This window comes from Protomyctophum parallelum (assembly GCF_964188405.1).
Source record: "Protomyctophum parallelum genome assembly, chromosome: 4".
NCBI classification, from domain to species: domain Eukaryota; kingdom Metazoa; phylum Chordata; class Actinopteri; order Myctophiformes; family Myctophidae; genus Protomyctophum; species Protomyctophum parallelum.
In genome coordinates, this window is record NC_139700.1 from 21,483,403 (window position 1) to 21,501,985 (window position 18,583).

Sequence of the window (18,583 nt, forward strand, 5' to 3'; positions counted from 1 at the left end):
CTGTTTTTACTGTCAAGAATGGATAGACAATCCTCCTGACAATTGACGTAAAGCTTGTTTCACATGAGAAGAAGGTAAAACCCGGTCAACAGACACTCGCTGACAAGTCCATTTGATGTTTGTTAACTTATTATTGTACTTAATCTATATTATACTTTTGTTTTCACGGTCAAGTCCCTAGGCCTAGACTGAATAATTTGCCCAGGGTGCCTGGTTGACACCAGTATGAAGAATGGAGGAGATTAAATGAATCACCATTGGAGGTGATAGAGCTGCACATTCCACACAGGTATGCATTTATTGTCCTTTTCCAAGGCCAAAAGTGCAGAGCTTTGTGTATTCTTAAATTTGTCCGCTAAAGCAATCTCAGCACTTGCCTGCCTGGGCATTACTGAACGTACTATACCTGGGTTGGACAAATGTGCAGCAGTGTTGACCTTGACCTTGGAGATAGTCATTGTTGAAGTACTAGAAGGTTATGCTCAGGAGTTGTTGTTTTTGTTGAGAGGCCCCACCCACCAACCACTCCTACAACAGCAGTCAGGCAGTGGGATCAATTTATTTATTTTTGGAATTCTACGTACAGGCATGGACTGAAGTAAGGTGTCTCAAAATAACCAAGAAAATGAATGGGTAACTACTAGATAAATAAATATAAAGAGTGAGGAAACAAGAAATGATCACATAGTGATATTTGTCAGGTGAAAGAAGCACTGCCTCTGTTGTGTTCTCCCCCCCATATTAGTCTGATTATTATTTTAGTAACGTGTATGTTATGGGCACTATAAGAGTGAGCAGGCCGCTTCTTATCACCAGACAGGAGGAGTTTCCCCGGGAGGACGTAGCGTGTGGAAGGAACACGTTATTCCAAACCCCTCCATTAGGCTCCCCCTGGCTGACCAGGGGGTGGCAGTATAGAGACCAGGATTACTGCATGTTTTAGGGTACCTACCCTAGAGGACACAGGGAGAACATGCAAACTCCACACAGAAAGGGCCTTTTGACAACCCCACCTATAGGGTATGGGCGCTGATGAGGCCCAAGCGCCCAGAGCGCTCCCGGGGGGAATCGACCTCGGTTCTTCTAGCTGTGAGGCGACAGCGCTACCGACTGCGCCACCGTGCCCCCCTGACAATGATTACTGAGGTAATAAATTCAAGTGTAAGTCTGGTCAAATCTCCATTGTAATAATGCTGTGGTAATTGTTCTGCAGCTATGCAGAAATGGAAATAACAACACCTGCCAGACCATTAATGAGAACTGCAGTGAATTTGGCACTTTATATTGGCCTAATTTTTATAAAATCGGATGCTTGCCGTCTGCCATATATATAGGGCTTAAGTGGTCAAATGGTGAAGAGTTCAGATCAACTAATACTATGACGAAAAATGTTCGTCGACTACCATTTTTCACTGATGAAAACAAAATGGAAACTAAATTAAAGCTAAGCTATGATGACTAAAACTAGGACATATTGACATTTTCGTAATAGTAATAGACACAAGTCAATTTACACTTTGTTTCATGCTGAACATAGCTGATCTACATAGATCTGCTATTGTGCAAAATCAACCATTACAACAGCATCAAGGCTCCCCAAAATACATTTTAGTCGACTAAATCAACTGTAGATTTAGTCGACTAAAATCTTAGGATATTTAGTCGACTAAAACTAGACTGACAATAAAACATTCCAGGTGACTAAAATGTGACTGAAACTAAATGAGAGAGATGCTGTCCGGATGAAAGACAATCAAACTAAAATAAATCACTGCTCAATTGAAATTATTATCAAGACTTCTTCTTCTTCTTTTCTTGCTCCAGGAGATTTAAAATAATAATAACATTATTATTAATAATAATTATCATCATCGTAATAATATTAATAATGCAGTTGAAATGTGACTGATGTCAGGGGAAGGTGAAAGAAATTCAAGGGGAGGGAATTAGCAGCAACATTGCTATTGCAAAGATTGCTATTGCTATCTCCTCCTCACTCATTGATGAACATTTAAGTCAGTGGTAAATGTCTTTCTCTGTATGGACTATGGAGTAGCTTTCATCATCCCTCAGTGTGGGACGGTTGTTTCTCTTTGTGTTACAGAGAGAAACAGCCTCTGGGAGGGATTATGTTTGCCATTCGGAACATAACACAGTTCAGTTGCACACACACACACACACACACACACACATACACACACGTACACACGCACGCACGCACGCACGCACGCACGCACGCACGCACGCACGCACGCACGCACGCACGCACGCACGCACGCACGCACGCACACACACACACACACACACACACACTTCACCTTTAATTAATCCGATTCTATTGGTAATGGTATTTGGTACCCTGGCATAGCTCAGCCGATCCAAGGTGATGGAAGACATCGGCAAAGGCAAGAAGTCACACATACGCGCACGAGCACAAATTCACACTCAAAACTGCAATAATCAAACACATTTCTGTTCATTTTCAGAAGTCAGCTGGAAATCGGTTGGGTGGAACCTAATGAAACTGAGCTATCGATCACATGCTACTGTATGTGACCGAGGGCGACGTTCTCTTGTGGGCCTCATGCCCCCCCAAAAAACCCTAAAATAAGACAGAGAAAAGCTGAGTAGCAAACTGAGACAATAGCAGGTGTGTCAACTTAACTAACCTAATGGAAAGAAATACGTAAAAGGTAATGACCACCACCGGTGCTGGAGTGAAGAACTGATGAAAAAAGCTCAGTAAAGCTCAGTAATGTGCAGTTGTGCACAATGCTGAGGTCATCAACTCTCATGTAAAAACACTGGCCTATTGATCTAACGTGATCTGATCTGACCATGCGATGAGGCCATATACAGTAAGTAAATCCCTGATGAGTGCTTTGGAGCTGGGTTTATAAAACATGTGTGCATGATGATCACAGTCATGAATCACAAAACATGTACGAAGATGCTCAACAAGCTGCTTCTGAGCTAATTATAATTTGACACCACATCCATATTACATAAAACAAAAATAGAATGGAATAGGGAAGATGGCGAATTAGGTGGTCAATTTGTATTAAAATGTAAAAATGTCTTATCCTCTCAGTTATTAGATGCATCCGTTTTGGCCACTCTTGTCTTTTGTGTCTGTATCATGATTCCTGCTTTCTTTCCCACTGTTGCGCCTCTTTTTGTTGTTTATTGTTTGTTGTTTATTGTAAACAGGCCATGTAATGTGACACTGGAATTGTTATGACTTCTTGGACTGTACCCTTTATTTCCCTCACATTTATACATCAAGGTCATTCTCATTGTTCTTTACGCGAGGACGTGGTTTGGTTACCATGATCTTTATTGAGGTGCAGGAGGAACTGCATGGTCCACATTGCTCCACGTTTACTAATTGGATTGCATTGCATTGTTGTTGCTGGAACATGAGCACCCACAACCATGACAAGAGCTCTGAAGCACCTATACTGGATTTCCACTCTAAATATTAAGTTCATAGTATGTCTTTATTTCTTTCTTTCTTTCTTTCTTTCTTTCTTTCTTTCTTTCTTTTATTTTGTCCTTAAGGCTATTAGTAAAATGATGAATATTTAGAACTTTTAGCCTACTTGTAAAAGAGTATTTCTACATTGCAGCATTGATACTTTTACTTGAATTTATTTTGTATATTGAGCGTTTGGCTTGAGCACTTTTTAGCTGCCTAGCAAGAAGCTTCTCTGGTTTATCTCCCAGCTCAAAGTGTTTTTGTTTAATCTTGAGTAAAAGATTACTAACATTATTGCTAAGGATAGTATTATATTCGTACTTCACTCTGTGCCAGAGAGATTCTTCCATAGCAGGGAGTATGTCCTCAATTTCTTTAAGTTGCTTAAAAAGCTTCAAAATAAATAATATAACCTCTCATAACCACCTTGAGCGTCTCCCAGAGTATAGAGTCTGACATTTATCATTGGTCTCCAGAAACTCCGTAAGTCATGCAGTCATGTGATTTTTAAATATATGATCCTCAAGCAGCAATGGGTTAAATCGCCAGTTGGCCAGCTGGATCTTGGTATGGAAACTTGTATTGAAACAGGGCTGTGGTCAGATATTAGAATGTTATGATATTTCGTATTTTGAATGTTGGGTATTAGTTTTGAGTCTACTAGAATATAATCAAGCCTACTGTATGACTTATGAACATTTGAATAAAATGATACTTTTACTTAAGTAAAACATTTGAGTACTGTTTCCACCACTGCGTTCTGCGTATAACAAGTTGTTCTGTCACCATATTCCCATGAAACTGTCCCAGTATGTTCATGCTGCCTGCATGACCTTGCCATTTAAGTGACCCCATGACCTTTTCCTCTATAGCACCACCCTCAGGCCAAAACGTACATTTTTGCACACACTCAAAATCCCAATTTGGATTTTGAAGTGATTTTGATATTATCATTCTGCTTTTTAAAAATGTTTTAGGTTGGGTTGGTTCAACCCACTTTGTCTCAGTTTGGTGTAGCCTAGGTGTAGCTAGCTAGCCTAACATATGATGTTTCCATACCTAACACAATCAATATTCCATACATTGTGTCTGCTATATTATTGATAAGATGAGATAATGAGATACACCAGAGTTACATCAGCATAAAAAATGAAACTATAAACATGAGACAAAACAAAACAAACAACACTCAATGTAACTTGAGATCCAAATAGTGCTATAGCCTATACCATCCATCTGTGTAACCAAGCTTAAATGACAGCAGGGACACTTAATTGAAATAAATGCAATACTGCAATTAAACCAGATAATCGTTTTAAAGGAATGACTTAATGTTCTTTCTTGTATTCTCACAGCAACACCCTTGGACGAACTATTGTGTCACTGGTGCTGCACTGATCAAAAACATTGCAATGTAGGAATGATACCAGTCGACATCTGAGGTTATATCATTCTCCTTTTTTCCTTAGGCAATGCACAAAAACGATACAATTGCAAATAGCCTATTATATATGCTTTGTCAAAGCGTTACGGGCCAAATAAATAGTCAGGGGGAACGCAACAAATTTGGGCTTGGGTTTAAGCTTGTCTCAATAGAATAGGGCGTGGGCCTCAATGCCAGTGCCTCTGAGGTAATTGAATCTGAGAGAATGCGCAAGGCAGCTAAAATCAATCGTTGCCCTCCGCCTCCGTCTGATATTGGTATAAACCTACTCTCACTTCTCACAACGGACCAATTCTTTGATTATTAACACAATTATTTTCCATAAATAAAAAGTGAACACTTCGCTTTAGGTCAACAAAATACCCTTCCCATGCAATCGCAGTCGCACCCATATAGCCTATTGCGTTAGCGGCGCATCATCGAGAGGGCAGGCCAGGCAGTGCAGGCCTATATAGCACATTTTGATAATGTCTTACATTTTCTGTCGCTCGGTAGTTTTTGCTTTACTATAGCCATCAAAACACTGTTGTTGTAAGTGATCCAATAATATCCATTTGCCCGCTCTCCCCGAGTCCCCGCCATCCATGTCTCCAGTCCTGGTCAATGAATTGGGACCATCGATTCGTTCCCATGGATCTCTATTCTGCCGCGGTGTGATCTTACCTGCAACCGGGAGGAGAGAGGGAATGGAAAGTGGAGAGGGAAAACATCTCAGCCCTGTCCGCCATCTTCTTCCAGAAATGACTTAGAGTGACAGCAGAAAATCACGGAGGGAGCGCAGTCCATTCACGATCGGAGGCGACAGGCAGACGCAATAGCTACTAATCTCGGACAGCGGTTTCTCTGACTCCCACGCCCCCTGTTCTGTTCTGTTATATTCTGTTGTTCAGGTCTACCGTCTGCGGCCACACAGACAGATACCCCTGGGTTGGCAGAGTCAGAGAGATACAGAATTACAGATTACAGAAAGAAGAAAAAAACACGAACCTATAGGGCACAAGCACCGTCAAATCTACATTGAACTAGATCCACTCTCGGGGGAGAAATATACGTGTCGTGTATAAATCATCTGAAATAAGCGCACACGACACTATACGGAAAATCAAAACAAACCCCCAAAAAACATGTATCCCTCTTTCCCGATTCGTATGTGCCAGCAGCCATACAGCCTTAGTGTCTGAATGGTGAATGTGTGCTGTGAGATGCTGCTGCTGCGGCTATGACACAGAGCGGCGACTGGCCAGCAGTGCAGAGAAGGGGGGGGGGGTTGTATATGAGCACAAGCACATTGTAAAAATTTCAATTAACTCACAATAGGTACATGGAATCAAATGGATGTTACTGTACCATTTGGTTCCATGTATCAAAAAAGTGTGGGCACCCCATCGTGTACAGTAACTATCGCAGTTATACATGAATTCTACTGTGTGTGATTTTAACAAATGCACTTCCTCTGTCCATGGTGCTGAAACTGATGCACTGCCACGCGGGGGCGACAAATACTGTACTTGTGCTTGACACACGCAGAGTGCGTGTGCGTGTGTGGTTTATTCACAGTGGAATAAATTGGGTGATAAGGGTATAGCAGTGGCAATTTTTTTAAGATTTATTTATTGATAATGCAGACATCATTTACAAGAATCTTCTGTTCACATCATTCAAATCTGTATAATCTATCTGGATCTAAAGATTTGTATTTAGAAGATCTTTATTTCTCACATCTTTATATAATGGATGTTGAATACCTTATAGGCTATTATATGACCATATAGCCTATATAGGTGCCCACTTCCCAATCGTTCGTCACCATAAGCTGAAAGGATTCACATGAGCATTAAATAAGATTCAGACAATTATCAACCATTCAGCATTTATTTCCATGGAAATTGTCATCAGGTGGTTATTTCTTATCCTGGATTTTGATGGGACCCAGACCAACAAATCCATGCCATATGATTTTGTCTGAAAAGGGAAGATACATTGTGTTATATTATATCTGATACACAAAATGTATCCAAAATGTATCCAAATGTATCCAAAAGTCAAAGATCTTTTTGTGCACAGTTGCATTCTGGGACCTTACCAGGTTTAGAAAGGGGTAGTTCCATGGGTACTGATTTGGAAGAAATTGAAAAATAAATTATTTTTTAGTTTTTTGCAATGTGGCTTTCTTAAAATATTTTTTCTCCCTTTCGTTTTTGTTTTGTTTTTTTGGGTTATACAACCATTTCTAAAATGTCACATTAAACGTACCTTGCTGTTGCACTTGCTTGACGCCACGAGTGGTTCGTCCGTGTACCTTCTTCGCACCAGTCTGACTCTCATAGGTGACCCGTCCCCCCACAGGTGCCGTCGCCCCACTACCGCCAAAACCAGGGATAAAACCACTACCTCCAGCAGCGGGATAACCACCACTGCCACCACCGGGATAACCACCACTGCCACCACCGGGATAACCAACACTGCCACCAGTAAAACGACCACCGCCAAAACCACTACCACTACTACCACCACCACCACCACCACCACCAGCACCACCACCACCACCGGGATAACCAACACTGCCACCAGTAAAACGACCACCGCCAAAACCACTACCACCACCACCACCACCACCACCACCAGCACCACCACCACCACCGGGATAACCACCACTGCCAACACCGGGATAACCACCACCACCACCACCACCACCACCACCGGGATAACCACCACTGCCACCACCGGTATAACTACTGCCACCAGTATAACGACTACCACCAGCACCACCACTACCACCACCAGCACCACCACCAGCACCACCACCAGCGCCATGAGAACCACCACCAGCTACACTAGGAGAACCACCACCGCCTCCACCTGAACTGCCAGTGTCAGCCAATGGACCACCAAGACCAAGACCACATGAATTACAAGCTTCATTATTCAGAGGTCCACTCGCCTCCTTCCACCTATGGAAAGAGAAAATGAAAGAGAAGTGAACTTTATACTACTCACAAAAATGAAGAATACTTACACACTAAGCAGGCACACTCTTACCAATTAAATGAAGAATACTTACACACTAAGCAGTCACACTCTTACCAATTAATGAAGAATACTTACACACTAAGCAGGCACACTCTTACCCATTAATGTAGAATACTTACACACTAAGCAGACACACTCTTACCCATTAATGTAGAATACTTACACACTAAGCAGGCACACTCTTACCAATTAATGTAGAATACTTACACACTAAGCAGGCACACTCTTACCCATTAATGTAGAATACTTACACACTAAGCAGACACACTCTTACCCATTAATGTAGAATACTTACACACTAAGCAGGCACACACCCATTAATGTAGAATACTTACACACTAAGCAGGCACACTCTTACCCATTAATGTAGAATACTTACACACTAAGCAGGCACACACCCATTAATGTAGAATACTTACACACTAAGCAGGCACACTCTTACCCATTAATGTAGAATACTTACACACTAAGCAGGCACACACCCATTAATGTAGAATACTTACACACTAAGCAGGCACACACTTACCCATTAATGTAGAATACTTACACACTAAGCAGGCACACACCCATTAATGTAGAATACTTACACACTAAGCAGGCACACACTTACCCATTAAGGTAGGAACATGCTCGATTCTCACTATCAATGGCATGGGCCGCGGAGGTTGCTGTCAAATGGCAGGTAATGTAGAACTAATGGAATGAGACAAAATGTTGGTTATCTTAATATCTGTTATTTCCGCGAGCAACGCCCAAAATATTCACAATAGGGGTTCTTACGGTGTCCGCGTCTGAAGCCTGGAACCTGAAGGCCTCCAACTGGAAGTCCAGCTTGTTATCAGCAGTGCGTTGCATAAACCTGGAGGATGAGCCTGTGAGAGCAGCATCAACCATGCAGCTGGATGGAAGGAGGACATGGACGGGGAATCAGGTTAACTTCGTCAGAAAAGCTTTTGACAAACTGACTATTCTGTTGTGCAGCTTGTTTACTGAAGCCATGTGATACACAGAGTTCACAGCTGTTGGCATCCTGACATGGGATAGTCTACAATGGAAAGTCATGCATGTGCATTAGCTCCACCAGTTAAGCCCCAGATATACTTACAGCTATATGCAAATAGAAAAAATAGCCGACCTACAATCTATGAGTCGTGGCTATTTTTGCACTTAAAAAAGAAAAGAAAGAAAATAAACATTATGAAAATCTTTGCCCAATATGTCCAAACCACCACGTTGAAAGTTATCAAATATCTTACCCATCATTGTCAATGAAGGCATATCTGGGTTGGGAGTTTGCGTCAGGTGACACAGTGGCTACACAGCTGTCCACATAGACACGCAGGGGGACATGGAAGTACTGTTGGACTGTTGCCTGGATATTGATTAAATCTCCCAGATAATACTGGTTGATTGGTCTCACGTAAAGCCAGTCGACTGTACAAGGGAATGAAGAAGAATTTTGTTACACCTGCTGAATGTATGTAGTATATACTTTGTATCATAGTATACTGAGAGCGGAAAGAGAGACCTTGAAGTGAATGACTATGTTATTCTTTTACCCACCTGTCATCATTTTAAGAGTGAAGAACAAGAGTTCTTCCACCACCTTTGTAGCAGAGAATGGGACCCAGTGAGGAAGAAGTGCCTGGCTGCTCACATTGTGCTTCCTGGAAGATAATACAATGGATTTACACATAACCATAAATAAATGTAAGTGATGATGTTGTTTACAGAAATAAAATTAACGAACACAAACATGTATTTGTTTTGTTAAACAGTTAAAGTTTGATATAATAATTACCATAGAGTATTTATTCAGTAACAGGGGTCTTCCCATCTTTTTAGTTCTTTAGTAAATAGAAAATAAATGTTCAGGTTGGTATACCAATTTTACACACAAAAATCATTTAGACACTAGTTTACAGTTACACAGCTTCAATGTCATTGTGTTCCCTTTCTTTTGTCCCCCCCCCCCCCCCCCCCCCCCCCCAAACCGTCTTATCTTAATTGTTTATCCTGGTCGTATATTAGTTCTCTCATACAAAGTTCAAATTAGTATCTTTACTGAACATTTATTTTCTGTTTACTAAAGAGCTGGAGAGAGCGACCCCTGTTACTGAACAAATAGTCTGTAGCAATGATTGCTACTGGCATAGGGCTCAACACTGATTTTCTTTTTTTTGTCATCAAAGTTTTTAAATGATTTTTTCAATAAAGCATACAAAACTAGCAGTCAAAAAAAGAAAACCCCTGGACAACACCCCTCCACATTCTTCAACACTGATTTTAACAACACAATGTCACTTACACCCTCTTTAAGAAAGATTGACTCTGTCTGACCGTTGATGCTCTACACACCTGGGGTAGTGGCATTCCACAGTAACGGCCACGGTGCTGGCCCGCACCACAGGGGTATTGCTGCTTTTGGGTTCATAGTTTAGATTGAAGGTGTAGATGAGGGCCTCTTCAGTCATCTGGCAAAGAGATAAGTACATAATTCTATATGAAAATGGCTGTGCTCATTATATGGCTTTGTACAGTAAAATCCTCAGTGCTACTCCATTTGTTGAGATTGCACACATATAACCACATGTGATTTGTACACTCTCTTAAATTATTATGCATACCATCAAACTGCTGTCACATCTTTCCAGTTGGGTATCAAAAATCAACACTTGAGCTTGAGTGTCCTCCCCAACAGGGTCGCAGGTTCCCAGTTTAATATCTGCAGCATCGATGATGTAGCCAGTCCCAAAGAAATCTTTCTTTACTTCCACATGAGCATTGTTGTTTTCGCACGCAACAGCCACAGTGACAGCCACGACAGGCGTCCTGATCACTTCTGTCCCAACCGTTTGGGGTTCAATTGTGGGGTCAATTGGATATTTCCAGTTGAGTGGAATCTCATGATCTTGCTTACTCTGGGTCGGATTCTGACCACCACCACCACCCTTACCTAACTGTCCCTCGGTCAAGCAGCCGAGCATGGCCACTGCCGCAAGGCCCACAGCAATCCACTTCATTGCTGAGGCTTCACAACAACGTGTGGTCCGCAAAGTTCTGAGGACTGGAGCGTAGTGAGAGAACACATACTTTTATAATGAAGTGAGCATGTTTACTTGCCTGACTTACACGCCCCTTCTAGGGCCTTAGCAAAAACAAACAAAAAAGGGTTGTTGCTCTAGTCTAAACGTTCAAATAGCCTACATCAGGTAGGCTATGTTAAGAAAGGAATCTGCATGGAGAATGCATACACTGAGCAATGCAGTGGTGGAAAAGTACTCAAATCTTTTACTTAAGTAAAAGTATCAATACTGCAATTTAGAAATATTCTGTTACAAGTAAAAGTCAGAAGTTCAGTACAAAAGTACAAAAGTATTAGTATAAAAATGTACTTAAAATGACTAAAAGTAGAAAGTTCTCAGGATGTCCCATTTCAAAGTTTACAAATAAATTATAAACATATTTTGAAAATATCAGATCTTGTGGATCGGCTATTTTCAAATGGCCAAAATGTATGTAGGGCTGAAGTGGGTAATCTCTCTAGGTTGTCCTCAGACGCTAATGTATGTTTTGTAATAATATTATAATATATAATAATAATAATAACAATAACAATAACAATAACAATAACAATAACAATAACAATAACAATAACAATAATAATAACAACAACAACAATATTAATATTAACAATAATAATAATAATAATAATAATCTACAAAGTAATTAAAGTAAAGTAGAAGTAGAAGTAAATGTATTGAAAATTGGAAATACTCCACCAAAGTAAAAGTACATTATACTACAATAAAGTAAATCCTTAGTTACTTTACACCACTGGAACAATGACATAGGCTACTAATCCATACCAGTAAGACGCCCTGAGGGTGACAGCAGACTGCTGGGCGAGCGCTGGTGCTTTGGCATGGGGGGGTCAGATCAACATATGGAATGAATTCTGTATTGGCCCTATATGGAGAGTGTCTTGAATGTACAGGGTTTGATGAGGTCAGATCAACATGTCAGAATGTCAGAACACGTCAGCTCCATATATGGAGATCTAAGGGTGGCAGCGGGGGCAGTCTCTTGAGTGTACAGGGTTTGATGGGGTCTGGCCATATCTGGAGCGTGTCTTGAGTGTACAGGGTTTGATGAGGTCAGATCCATATGGAGATCTAAGGGTGTTAGCGGCGGCAGTGTCCTGAGTGTACAGGGTTTGATGAGGTCAGATCCATATGGAGATCTAAGGGTGTTAGCGGCGGCAGTGTCCTGAGTGTACAGGGTTTGATGAGGTCAGATCCATATATGGAGATCTAAGGGTGTTAGCGGCGGCAGTGTCCTGAGTGTACAGGGTTTGATGAAGGCCCAGGTAGGGCCGGGCCTTAATATTCGGGTCTGTTAACTCTAGTTTTCGCCAGGCTGCCGGGCGCAGCTTCACTAAATAAATTCTAGAGTTTTAATGGACAGGTATCAGTCAAAGGGCGACATTGAAGAGGAAGGACGGGTGGGGAAGTATCAACATATGGAATGTCAGAACAGGTCAGCTCCATATATGGAGATCTAAGGGTTTGAAGTTTGAGGTCAGATGTAGAGTTTCTGGCCGGCTCTGCAGATCTAGGAGATGATCCAGTCGTATGGCTATCCAGGATTTGATGAGGTCAGTGTAGTGATCTTCATATATGGAGATGGCCATATATGCAGTCATGAGGCGTGACGGACTGACAGACATATATGGTGGTGTGACGTGTCACATGGCGTGACGAGCTGAGGGCCATATATGGTGGCGTGATGGATCGACTGATGGATCGAATGACAGGTTTTGCAGGTTTTCATAGTAATCTGCGACCTACAGTCACAATAAAGGGAAGGTATACCAAGCTGAATGAATCAAAGTAATCAATGATATAGCAAAGAATACTGAAGAATAGTGATGCAAGAAAATGATTATTTACTGACACTAAGCAAATATAATTTGGGTAAGGAAATGTTATGCAAACAGTAGGTTCCAACATGATTATATAAAATAATGTCAGTCAGCTAAAGGTTATCTAGACCTTGATTTAGGTTTGTGTGCCCTAAAGTATTCATTTTGCCAAAGTACATTCTGTGAACACCTACAAACAACACGTCTGCCTGCCTGCGACGCTTGCTCTTTTTGTACAGGTTAAAGCTACATTGTGTAGGTCAGTGGTTCTTAAACTTTTTATATCAAGGACCCCCAAATTAACTTGTATTCCCCCCATCTGAAAATATTCTATGCCAGAGACTCCCATACAAGATTTGTGTTGTACTCAAGTGAGCTTGTAGATCGACTATTATATAAGGGTACTAGTAGTTAAACCGGATTGTGATGCTATATTAACACATTTTGCTGGCCATTCCCTGAACCCCGTCAAGGACCTCTGGGGGTCCACAGACCCTACTTTGAGAACCACTGGTGTAGGTACAGACAAGAATGTTATGTTGATGTTTTATAAGGCGGCAACCAAATCCATATTCTCCACATTCTGCTTCTGTAAAAATAAAGTTTCTGCAGGAAATATTTGGTTAGACAGACAGGGCCAAAGAAGTGTGTCTGACCCTAATCATGTTCTTCATGAGGATTATGAGTGTATTTAATCGGTAAGAATGACCACCAAGCTGTGAACACATATTTGTATCTTGGTCCCATTGTGGCAATCAATTTCATATTATCAGTTTCATATTATAGCCATTTAGATTTTATTTAAAATGAAATATTTTGAGAGTTAAAATCTGATTAGATTGAGACTGCTGTATGGACTTTTGCACCCTGCTGTGTAATGTGGTCTTTGTTCATCATCATGACCACATGCCGGTCACAGAGGCCTTGAAAAGGTCTCTACGACCTGCATTTTGTTGACCTGAAATTTGTTCAGTCCTGCCTGATTTGCAAGTCTGATTGGTGTCTCATAACAAAGACGATACAGTAGCTATATGAAGGATTATTAGCCTATACACCTGCATAGTTATTGTTAATAGGCTGTACATATATTCATTCATATATTCATTACGATGTATGGCAATAGATATATATATTCTTTACGATGTATGGCAATAGATGTATATATTCTTTACGATGTATGGCAATAGATGCATATAAATTAATGAATTCAAAAATGAAGTGATTATTCACTAATTTGCTCAGAGATCTAGATATGTTGAGCCTATACAGCTCAGTATTTCATTTTATTGTATTTCATTTTATTGTATTTCATTTTATTGTATTTCATTTTATTGTATTTCATTTTATTGTATTTCATTTTATTGTATTTCATTTTATTGTATTTCATTTTATTGTATTTCATTTTATTGTATTTCATTTTATTGTATTTCATTTTATTGTATTTCATTTTATTGTATTTCATTTTATTGTATTTCATTTTATTGTATTTCATTTTATTGTATTTCATTTTATTGTTCTTTATCGTATTTCATTTTATTATTCTTATTATGTATCATGGTTTGGTTCTTGAGCTTATCTTATATGTGATTTGCTGCCATTCTCTTGCCATCAGCCTGCCCACTGTCAGCCTTCTGAGTGGTGCCAGACCGACAAACCAGCAGGCTTCTTCCTGCCTAAGTTCCACCTCCTTCTGGTTGTTTATGCTGAGTTAAGTTTAGTCAAAATAAGAAAGATATCCAGAGTTTTTTGGAAAAAACACGTTATGCCACTATGACACTGTATTGCACCCAAGATGGTCCTTTTTACTGAGCCCAAAAGTTCAAATAATAATTGAATGCATTCAATATCAATACAAGGCAACAGAAAGACATGTTTCTGTTGTCAGAGAGAGGGTTTTTGAAAGGGTTTTTGTCCAACTAAGCAACAGCAGCCAATGGGCACGAAGAGGGGCGGGACTTCATGAAGGGTTGATTGGTTTCTGGTCTGTCGAGCAATAACCAATAACCAACCAAAGCAGTTCGTTGACACCTGTGGTCAGCGAATCACCTGTGGGATATCAAGTCAGTGTGTCCCGTCCTTTTAGGGTTAGGGTTTATAAAAGGGAGCAGTTTCACTGCGCTATTAACTGGTACACATTGAGAATCACTTTCCGCTGTGAAGCCGAGGCGATGAAGTGGATTTATGTTTGTCTTGTGGGGGTGGTGGTGCTGCTGAGCAATGTGGGTGCTCCTCAGGCTCCTGGCACTCGACCCATCAAACCCAAACCCAAACCCAAACTCAAACCCAAACCCAAACCCATCAAACCAGACACACAACAAGTTAGAGACCCAATACTTTTACCACCTACTGCCGCACCATTTAGCATATGTGGGGTTGAAGAGCAATTCAAGATACAGTGTGGCCCCGAAGACATCTCCGATTCTGACTGTAATGCTATCAACTGCTGTTGGGATGGACAAATGTGCTATTATGGGAGATCTGGTAAGTGGTTGTTTAGTTTACTTTTTAATGTAGTTTACTAGAAAAGCAATAACTATATAGGTTAATACATTCTGAGGATTGAATTCACATTATTATTATTATTATTATTTGTGTAAACAAAATGATCACTGTTTTGAATCATAGGTCTGTTAAGATTTTAGTGTTGAATTTTCAGTGTTAAAGGGTCTGCAAAATGAAGAAACCCCCTTGTTTAGTTTTTCTTTTTTCCTTCTTCTTTTCCTTTTTTACCAGTGACTCTACAGTGCACCAAGGATGCCCAGTTCATTTTGGTGGTGGCCAGAGATGCCACTCTGCCCGTCATTGACACTGGCTCCATTAGTCTTCTTGGTGAAGAACAAGGCTGCCAGGCTGTGGCTGTCAGCTCAGCCTTTGCCATCTACCAGTTCCCTTGCGGTGCCTGTGGAACCATCATGACGGTAGGCCCTAAGCTGGATTCACAGTTGACTTGAAAGGTGAAATATTTTGTTTTCTTTTGCAGCAATGATAAGTGAATTACAGTTGACTTATTATAGGAAGAACCTGGTGTTATAACCTATGAGAATAGGATGACATCGTCATACGAAGTGGCAGTTGGACCCCGTGGATCTATCACCAGGGACAGTACTTTTGAGTAGGTGATTATTTCTTCTTGCTCTATTAGATGTGTGACGGATCTCCAACCAGAAGTGGGTGAAATTGTGTGAAATTATAGTAATTGTTTAAACTGCCTGGAAGACCTAATATAATTCTGACAGATAAGCTTAACATGCTAAGTTAGGTTGTTATTCACAGCAAAATGTATAACCGGGGTGTTCAGGTACTACCGGCCCTTTGGTCAACTCTGTTTTTAAATGTGCTTTAAATAAAGTTGGATTGGATTAGACTTGGATACTATGGCACTCTTTTACTTGCACTGTGAGTCCCATCTACAACTCCAATGCTGAAAGAACAAATGTTTAATTATTTGTTATCACAATTTGACCCAGGCATTAGTGTTGTTCAAGTTACTTTAAAAAGTAATTAGTTATAGTTATAGTTACTAGTCTGAAAAAGTAACTAATTACTTTACTAGTTACTAAATTATGAAAGTAACTAGTTACTTTACTCTACTCTTACCAATAGTAGGCTACAATATCCAAAATCACAGACAATATCCAGTCTAATGATATCGATATAATACTGATACCGTAACCCTGCCCATGCACAGACAGGCCTAAAGTAATTACCCTATGTTACCCTATGTTGACCAATCATCATCATTATGATGACGTTATGCCCTGTGGAAGCCATACTTTCTCTTTCTCATGTGGAATGTGTTTCACTCTGGGAGCACACGCATCATGTCAGTTTACATGAGAGATTCCGCACTGGCAGGAGAAGGAGACGGTTCTTTTGGATTACATTACGCAACTACTAACTCACCCATTGAAAACACAGTAGCTATAATGGCGTTACTGAATGGGAAAATGTAAAGAGTTACATTGCAAGTTACAGCAAAAAGTAGTTTCGTTATGTAAAGTAACTTAATGTAAGGGCGTTAGTTCCAACAAATACTAATATAAATTCATTGAATCTACAAAATGTAACAATAACTCTGACCATGCTGTTCCCTTTCTTCTTCTCAGGCTCGTTGTTCAATGTAAATACACTGCTTCTTCCATTGAGGCTCTGGTCCTTGAAGCGGAAACTGTTGAAATTGAGGATGTCTTTTCAAATGGAACTATGAATGTGGAGCTCAGACTGGCCAATGGACAGTGTGTTGTAAAGGGATGTAACGAAGGTTAGTGGGAAGAAGAAGCCTTTTATTTTCTTTGCTAGTTTGTTTTTGCACTTTCTGTCTGTCTGTCTGTCAATTGTTTTTAATTATTATAATTATTAAACATTCCCAAAAAAGCTAAAGTTTTTATGAATTAAAACCAAATAAAATGATTTTTTAAGTCATTTCTTGAATATAAATAAAATAAAAATCTCAGAAATTCCATAATTTACTAAATAAATATTTAAGGGGTAGCGATCTACAAGCTCACAACGTGGTGCGAAGCGATGGGTTGTGAGCTTGTAGATCTGCTATTTTAACTCATTTGGGTCTGCATGGGAATGTCTAATTTCTCTTTTGGGTCACGGGCAAAAAGGTTTGGGAACCACTTGTCTATAATGATTAACTAATCGTGCTTATTTGTGGAGCAGAACAGGTGGTGTACACCTCCTTCTACACAGAATACGAATACCCTGTCACAAAGGTCCTGAGAGATGCTGTGTATATTGATGTTCAAATGCTGGATAGGACTGACCCCAACCTCTTCTTGACTCTTGGACACTGCTGGGCAACCACTAATGAAGACCCACGTAGTCTTCCTCAGTGGGACCTGCTCGTTGATGGGTAAAAACTATGACCTTTTCTTACATGTGAGCCGGGAAATATTTGTGTTATACTTAATTGGTTCCTCTTCTTCATCCTCCAGGTGCCCGTCAAGTAACGACCGTTACGTTACAAAACTCGTGCAGACGGGTTCCTATGTTGAGTTCCCATCACACCACAGTCGTTTTGCTTTCAAGATGTTCACTTTTGTGGATGACACAACCATGGTCCAGATGCAGGAGAAGGTATGAGAGACAATCAGTTAGTAAAAATAAATAAAACAGTGCATTATTTTATCCGATCTCCCATTGCAATTATTTTGTCCTGTTTTGTTCCAGGTGTTTATCCACTGTGACACAGCTGTGTGTCTAGAGAATTGTGCACCTCAATGCAGCAGAAACAGAAGAAAGAGTGAGTAGAATGAATAAAATATGTTATTTTATTTATTTTTTATTATTATGGAAGAAAAACCCTAGACTGTTGAGCACTAGCTGTTACCTGTAACAATAATATTACATAGTATTATAATAGTCAAGATAATCATCTTGGCCTTAAATATTGCCTATGCTTAGTTAATTCAAAATTGGTCATAATTATGTGTTGCTTGTAAAAAACATATGCTTTAATTGGGCTCCAGACCAATGGCCATTTTTTAACTGTCTCAGTCTACATTTTGTGTCTTACGAACTCTGAATGTGATGGAAACTGACCGGACATATCTTCTCTGTGCAGGGAGAGAAATTGCCAGCATTACAGCCAGCACGACACAAAGATACGAAAACGGACAACCACCAATTGTCACGGTTTCCAGTGGTGAAGTGATCTTCCGCAGCCGAAATTATGAAAGCAATTAAGGCATCCTCATTA

General features: G+C 40.2%; 3 protein-coding genes across 3 annotated transcripts in view; 1 reads left to right on the plus strand and 2 right to left on the minus strand.

Moving 5' to 3' along the window:
- Positions 1 to 5,650, minus strand: part of mapk8ip2 (mitogen-activated protein kinase 8 interacting protein 2) — a gene marked incomplete at its 5' end in the record, with an annotated part of 39,585 nt that extends 33,935 nt beyond the window's left edge. Inside the window, one exon of the mRNA XM_083763467.1 lies at positions 5,586 to 5,650. Coding sequence (XP_083619593.1) covers positions 5,586 to 5,650 — 65 coding nt within the window. The remainder of the gene's footprint in view (positions 1 to 5,585) is intronic.
- A 1,172-nt stretch (positions 5,651 to 6,822) lies between these two features.
- LOC310857110 (zona pellucida sperm-binding protein 3-like) lies at positions 6,823 to 10,975 on the minus strand (the record flags this gene model as incomplete). Its single annotated transcript, XM_083762723.1, has 8 exons — positions 6,823 to 6,884; positions 7,176 to 7,384; positions 8,563 to 8,645; positions 8,733 to 8,850; positions 9,209 to 9,386; positions 9,516 to 9,619; positions 10,311 to 10,426; positions 10,580 to 10,975. The coding sequence occupies 8 exons, from the start codon at positions 10,973 to 10,975 to the stop codon at positions 6,823 to 6,825; spliced, it is 1,266 nt and encodes a 421-aa protein (XP_083618849.1).
- Positions 10,976 to 15,044: 4,069 nt separating this feature from the next.
- Positions 15,045 to 18,135, plus strand: LOC310857111 (zona pellucida sperm-binding protein 4-like; the record flags this gene model as incomplete). Its single annotated transcript, XM_083762724.1, has 7 exons — positions 15,045 to 15,357; positions 15,610 to 15,794; positions 15,891 to 15,988; positions 16,983 to 17,137; positions 17,545 to 17,737; positions 17,820 to 17,961; positions 18,055 to 18,135. 7 exons carry the CDS (start codon positions 15,045 to 15,047, stop codon positions 18,133 to 18,135), a joined length of 1,167 nt encoding a protein of 388 aa, XP_083618850.1.
- Positions 18,136 to 18,583: the final 448 nt, after the last annotated feature.